The following is a 6,907-nucleotide window of genomic DNA, read 5'->3' on the forward strand; positions in this document are numbered from 1 at the left end:
AGAGAGTGTTTAGCCTTGACCTTTTTACTTCATCAGTTCCTTTATGTGTGGTATCTAGAGTATCCCACATTTCCTTGGCGGATTTACAATTAGATACTCTAAAGAACTCATCAATTCCAAGAGCAGAAGTGAGGATGTTCTTTGCCTTTAGGTCATATTGCACCTTATTCTTGTCTTCATCATTCCATGAAGATTTAGGCTTTATTTCCCTTACACTGTTTATAACTGTGAAGGGTTCATAGGGTCCTTCTTCAATTGTATTCCATATATCCAAGTCTTGGGATTCTATAAATATTCTCATTCTGATTTCTAGAAGTCATAACATTCTCCAACAAAACTTGGAGAGCGGTTTATGTTAGAACCTTCTCCTAGGAATGATCTTGCGACCATCTTTAATGTAGGATCAGTTTTGAGAACAACTTACTCAAAAAACGCTCTGGTGTCAATTGTAAGATTGAGATTGTAACTAAGAGGGGGGGGGGGGAATTAGTTGACTAGAGATTATGATCACTTTTTCTGCAAAATGAAGAGTTAAAGTGCAGCAGATAATATTGTAGAAAAAAATAGGAATAAATCAAAGAAGTAAGGGAGAAGAGAGTAGATAGATGTTTTATACTGGTTCACCTTCTTGTCCACCGAAGGCTACGCTCAGTACTCTTGCAACACAAGATATTTTCCACTAAATATTATGAGTTGTAATTACAATATCTCATCCCGAGATCTCTATTTACCTTACACACTCACTAATACTTATACACTTGGAAAACACCTTTCCAAGTAACTTTATCCTCTTTCTTATCACAACCGTGAAAGAAAGTATTTACAACGAATGAAGAATTACAATGATGGCTTGGATTGCCTTTACAAGTATGAAATATAATAACACTTGCAATCTAATCAACTCTTTTGTATACTTAGTAATAATGCTCTTTTTAGTTTACAAAACTTTAAAACACTTTACTTCAAGCAACTCAGAAAATAGCTTTGAAAGTTTGAGTTCAAGTTGCTAGAAGTGCAGAAAACTATTTCAGAAAAGTGTAGGAAAGTTGTGAGAAAAGTGTGAAAGAGTTATGAAAGAGTTGTTAAATGATTGTGAGTTCTAAAGCCTTTAAATAGGCTTTTCAACCAATCATTGTGCCTTTATGAAAGAGTATGAATTGTTTGGAATGAAGGCATTTCATTTGGGATGAAAACCCTTGAGTTTCAAATCTGAAAAAACTGATGTAACAACTCTCAGTAACCGATTACAACAAGTGGGTAATCGGTTACCCAAACGTTCTGTCCAACAGTGAATTTAGAATTCATTTAGAGTAGTCGGTTACTCAAAGTTGAGTAATCAGTTACTCCAATTCAAATTTTGTTGGATAACTGATTCTCACTCATGCAACCTGTTACTCAAATTTCAGTAACCTGTTACACAGTATTTTGAAAAATGTTTTCATTTAAAACTTGAAGTGTTTCAATTTCTTTTAAAATATTTTGAGCATTACTACTTTGGTATATTAAAGAGTATATGATAGAAGTACCTATTTAGACTTAGACTAATTGTCTTGAAGCTTTAATCTTCTTGGTCTTCATAAGTAATCTTCCTTTTTCTTCTTTTTGGTGATGTTGGTGTCTTCATCAAAACATTGCCAAGGTCAGGAGCAAAGATCTTCTTCACATGTAGAAGCACCCAAAAAAAGTGAGGCGATATCGTTAGTACACTACGTCAAAGTTGCAGTTCAATAACGCGTATTTTAGACGTATAACAGCGCTTTCATGCGCTTTATGTTTGACCGCAATAACATATTGTCATGATTAACAGTGCTTCTCAAATGCTATTGTATTGAATATACACCACAACACATCATACAAAAAGAGTTGTCATATATTGCATAAATGCAACAACATATCGTACACACAACATTGTCATATATGTCTTACATAAACAACGCATTTTATAGGTATTATTAACAACGCTTATTGTTGCGCTGTTGTATTGCATATATATAACAGCGGATTATCAGAAAAGTATTGTTGTATTATTCATAAATATTCTCAAACAACACCTTAATACAAAAGCGCAGCACACATATATCATTGTTGTATTAAGCATGTACAACATGATTGTCTATAAAAAACGTTGTTGTATTAATCCTTTACAACAAGGCATTTCATGGCTTCCCCTAAAATTCGTTGTTGATTTGTAGAATTTAATACATGCATATACATTTATTAGCAGCACATACATTTATACATTCTCAACACCACAGACACATTAATACAGGTCATAAGTTTGTTTTATTAACATCAATACAATACAAACTACAAGCAATGAATATCATACCAATTACATTTTGACAGAGTACATAATTACAAATAAAAAAATTATGTACTCTATCAAAATTGTTAAACCGTACGGTCGGACCAAGTGATTTCATATATAATTAATAATTATATTGATGTAACATCTCTACATATTTTAGATAGGAGATAAAACAAAATATTAGAAAATGTCTCATTTTATTTTATTCTCGAATCCTTAACTATAAATTGGTTAGCATTTCCTTCAATTAAATTGTCACAACGAGATCCAAATCCAGAAGCAACTTACAAGTTACTTACAACTAAATGCTGTTAGCAAATAGCTCAGATGTGTATGTCCCATGAATTCGGCTCCACATGTTACACATATTAAACATTTTCTTTATAATATAAATGCATATACAATTAATTAAATTTCCTTTCTAAGCATTTTCATCCAAAGAGTATACATTTATATATCAATAAGGAGTTAGTATAGTGTTATCAAATTTTTTAGATCCTTAAAGATGTTTGACACTCGACAATTTTATGTGCGTGAACAACTAACTAATTGATGTGAAGGCTGAAAATCAAGCTCACACGCTACCCCATATATGGTTTTGCAGTATCAGATAATACGCATGGTGGGACAAGCTTGCCAGTTATAGATGAAAAGTTCAAGTACCATAAAAGATATTTGGCCTCTAGATCAATTTAGAACTTCAATCACAACTACTTATAGTAAACTTTGCTACGTACAAATTTCACTCGGGCAGATAGTGAGGATACTGTAATAATGGCACTGCATTCTTGACCAGATTCGTTACCTAGAACGTCGAATATTTTTACTAAGTCACTTTATTTCATTCAAAATAGCATAAAACTTAGACATAAAGTTTTCCTAGAAGAAAATCATTCTTATATAACTTTAATATGGAAATTTAGTACTTAGTAGATCTATGATATTAGTATTTATTAGTTAGTAGTTGTACTACTCAATAGTGTACTTCAAGTAGTTGATGGATGGTACATGACATCTAAAAATTTACCGGCCAATAATATAACATGTTTGAATTTTTTGGCCATGTTTAATAGAAAGAAGAACTATACGGAAGCCTAGTTCATAAGTCTAAGTCTAAGTTGTACATGTATTAATGGCATGCGCTTTTCTTTATGGTAGAAATATGAGTTCATGCAGGGCTTTCTCATCACAAGCTCTATTTTCATCAACCTCATTTTTGAAAAGTAGAGATGGGGAAATCACATAAGTGTGTTTGTGTGATAGCTATGATATTTGTAGTGGTGATAGGAATAGAAGAATGTAGACTATTCCAAAAAAATGAACTAGTTGACGAGTTTGAAGGTGGTGGCTTAGGAGGTAGTGGTGGTTTTGAAGGTGGAAAACATGGTGGAAGTGGAGTTGCATTTGGAGGGGGACATGGTGGTGACACAGGAGGAGGTGGTGGTGCTGGTGGTGGCGTAGGAGGAGGTACAGGAGGTGGAAATGGTGGTGGCATTGGTGGCAGTGGAGGTGCTGGTGGCGGCACAGAAGGAGGAATTGGAGGTGGACGTGGTGGTGGCATTGGAGGAGGAGGAGGTGCAGGAGGACGAATTGGAAGAGGACATGGTGGTGGCATTGGAGGAGGTGGTGGTGCTGGTGATGGTGTAGGAGGAGGACTTGGAGGTGGACGGGTGGCGGCATTGGAGGAGGTGGTGGTGCTGGTGGTGGCGTAGGATGAGGAATAGGTGGTGGACATGGTGGTGGCATTGGAGGAGGTGGTGTGTAGGAGGAGGACTTGGAGGTGGACATGGTGGTGGCATTGGAGGAGGAGGTGGTGCTGGTGGTGGTGCAGGAGGAGGAATAGGATGCGGACATGGTGGTGGCATTGGAGGAGGTGGTGGTGCTGGTGGTGGTGTAGGAGGAGGACTTGGAGGGGGACGTGGTGGTAGCATTGGAGGAGGTGGTGGTGCTGGTGGTGGCGCAGGAGGAAGAATAGGAGGCGGACATGGTGGTGGCATTGGAGGAGGTGATGGTGGTGGTGGGGGTGTAGGAGGACTTGGAGGTGGACATGGTGGCGGCATTGGAGGAGGTGGTGGTGCTGGCACAGGAGGAGGAATTGGAGATGGTGCTGGCGGCGGTGGAAGGGGAGGTGTTGGTGGTGACTTAGGAGGTGGTGGAGGTGCAGGTGGAGGCGCTGGAAGAGGTGCAGGTAGAGGCTCTGATGGTGGTGCTGGTGGAGGCTCTGGCGGTGGTGGTGGTGGAGGTGGTGGTGGTGGAGGTGGTGCAGGTGGAGGTGCTGGTGGTGGCTTTGGAGGTGGTGCAGGTGGAGGCACCGTTGGTGGTTTTTGAATTAAGACATTATTATACTTATACTATGATAAACTATAATCTTCATTCTTGAAGTAAGTACGTACGATATATTAAACTGTTGATGAAAAATAAATGTAATTTCTCTTTAATGCTCTACTACACATTTATCAGTCTCCTTTCTATTAAGTTTATTATGTTAGACAAACCATTAACTCTGATATCACTTCAGTTGTTGAACTCGTTCGTAATCGTGGAGTCTCATTGCTTTTGGACATGAGAAGATTGAAGAGGCGCAAGCGAGAAATCATGTCTTAAAACAAAACCTTAAAACAATGGTTCCATAAGTCTTTTTTACTCCTCCTCTCATATATAATGTAGGACTCCACACTTAAATTTTCTCAACATGTTAAATGAGCTTATTAGTGCATCAAAGAATACAAATTTAGAAAGACAAAAATTATTGAAAACAAAAACATTATTTATGTTTTTATAATATATTAAACGAATCATTTTATTCTCCAATCCTTAACTATAAATTAATTAATTTAATAACCTTCTCATCAATTTTATGTTTTCTTAATATCATCCCTAACAATAGACAATGAAGGATTGAAAAGGAAAATAAAACTTGTGAAAACCTAAACACATTTTTTATCAATATATTCAGTACTTAACTCTCTAAAAAAAATTAATATTTAATTTTTAACTTTTTGCCCTCATTTCTTGATACAACAACAAACAAACATTCGTCCTACTAATTAAGTTCAACTACAATTAACAACATAATACTTTATTTATTTTAATTTATTAAAGATAATAAATACAAAAATATAGCTAACCAATCAAACTATAAGTCTCATTTTGGTAATGATTTGTACGTGCAACATTTATTAATGGTAGTATAATGCAATTAAACTAGAATGGTAATATTGGAATTGTATGCGGAGTATAGAAGCATGGGAGTTCACATTAAAACTTAAGGTAATGGTTTCATGTGGTTTTTCAACTTCTAAACTATTTCACTCATTCTCTCACAATCAATGTGGGACTTTACCCTTGAATATACCCAACAAGTTCCCTCAAGTGTGTGTATCACACGTTTATCCACTCACTTTCCCTTTATTCCATCTTGTCTTAACCAATCCATCGACTCTAATGTTATTTTTGGAAATGTCAGCAACCGAGGAGCCTCCGACCATTATGATTCTGATTGTTATCGAACATTGGAAGGTTGAAGAGCTACATGTGACAAACCATGTCTTGAACCAAAACCTTAAGACGACGAATTCATAACTATTTTCTAGATATAAACTGTCAAGTCATCATCTCAAATCTAATGTAGGACTTCACACTTCAATATACTCAATAAATTAAATAAAGTGGAAGTTTTCTTAAAGCAAATAAATTTATTAGCACATCAAGTTATAGAATATTAAATTATGTAGAAAACAAATTATTGAAAAATAAAACATTATTTATGTTTTTATAATATTAAGTGAACCATTTTTTCTAATTAAATTTATCTTATTCTTGAATCCTTAACTATAAATTGGTTAGCTTTTCCTTTAATTAAATTGTTGTAACAAGATCCAAATCCAGAAGCAACTTACAAGTAATTACAACTAAATGTTGGTAAAAATAGTTGATATAGGTATGTTCCATGAATTTGACTCCACATAGTACACGTATTAAACATTTTTTTATAATATTAATGCAAATACTATTAATTACATTTCCTTTATAAAAATATTCATCCATAGAGTATACATATTATATACCAATATGGAGTTAGTGGTAGAAAATTTTATTAAATCTTAAATGTTTCATATTGGAGAACATAATTTCTAGAACAAAAAATGGAAAGAAAAAATTTGGCCATAGATCTACGATATATTTGTTGTGGCTGTATAATTTAGATTTGATTTCAATTGTAAAATTAACTCTCACATTGCATTCAGAACAGCTGGAGGTGGTGGTGGTGGTGGTGTAGGAGGAGGAATTGGAGGTGGACATGGTGGCGGCATTGGAGGAGGAGGTGGTGCTTGTGGTGGCGTATGAGGAGGAATTGGAGGTGGTGTTGGCAGCGGTGTAGGGGGAAGTGTTGGTGGTGGCTTAGGAGGTGGTGGAGGTGAAAGTGGAGGCGCTGGAAGAGGTGCAGGTGAGGTGCAGGTAGAGGCTCTAGTGGTGTTGGAGGTGGTGCAGGTGGAGGTGTTGGTGGTGGCTTTGGAGGTGTTGGTGGTGGCTTTGGAGGTGGGGGTATTGGTGGATGCTTTGGAGGAGGTGTATGTGTAGGCGGAGTCGCTGGTGAAG

General features: G+C 36.2%; 1 protein-coding gene across 1 annotated transcript; it reads right to left on the bottom strand.

Moving 5' to 3' along the window:
• On the bottom strand, nt 3,519-6,707 carry LOC109353871 (leucine-rich repeat extensin-like protein 3). The gene is made up of 2 exons (XM_019596231.1): nt 6,591-6,707; nt 3,519-4,391 (listed from the first exon to the last, which is right to left on the bottom strand). Exon 2 carries the CDS (start codon nt 4,041-4,043, stop codon nt 3,519-3,521), a length of 525 nt encoding a protein of 174 aa, XP_019451776.1. The 5' UTR covers nt 4,044-4,391; nt 6,591-6,707.

This window comes from Lupinus angustifolius, chromosome LG08 (assembly GCF_001865875.1).
Source record: "Lupinus angustifolius cultivar Tanjil chromosome LG08, LupAngTanjil_v1.0, whole genome shotgun sequence".
NCBI lineage: Eukaryota > Viridiplantae > Streptophyta > Magnoliopsida > Fabales > Fabaceae > Lupinus > Lupinus angustifolius.

Excerpts from the sequence above, each read along its gene's own strand:
- LOC109353871 (XM_019596231.1), bottom strand. The coding sequence starts at position 4,043 with ATGTCCACCACCTATTCCTCATCCTACGCCACCACCAGCACCACCACC.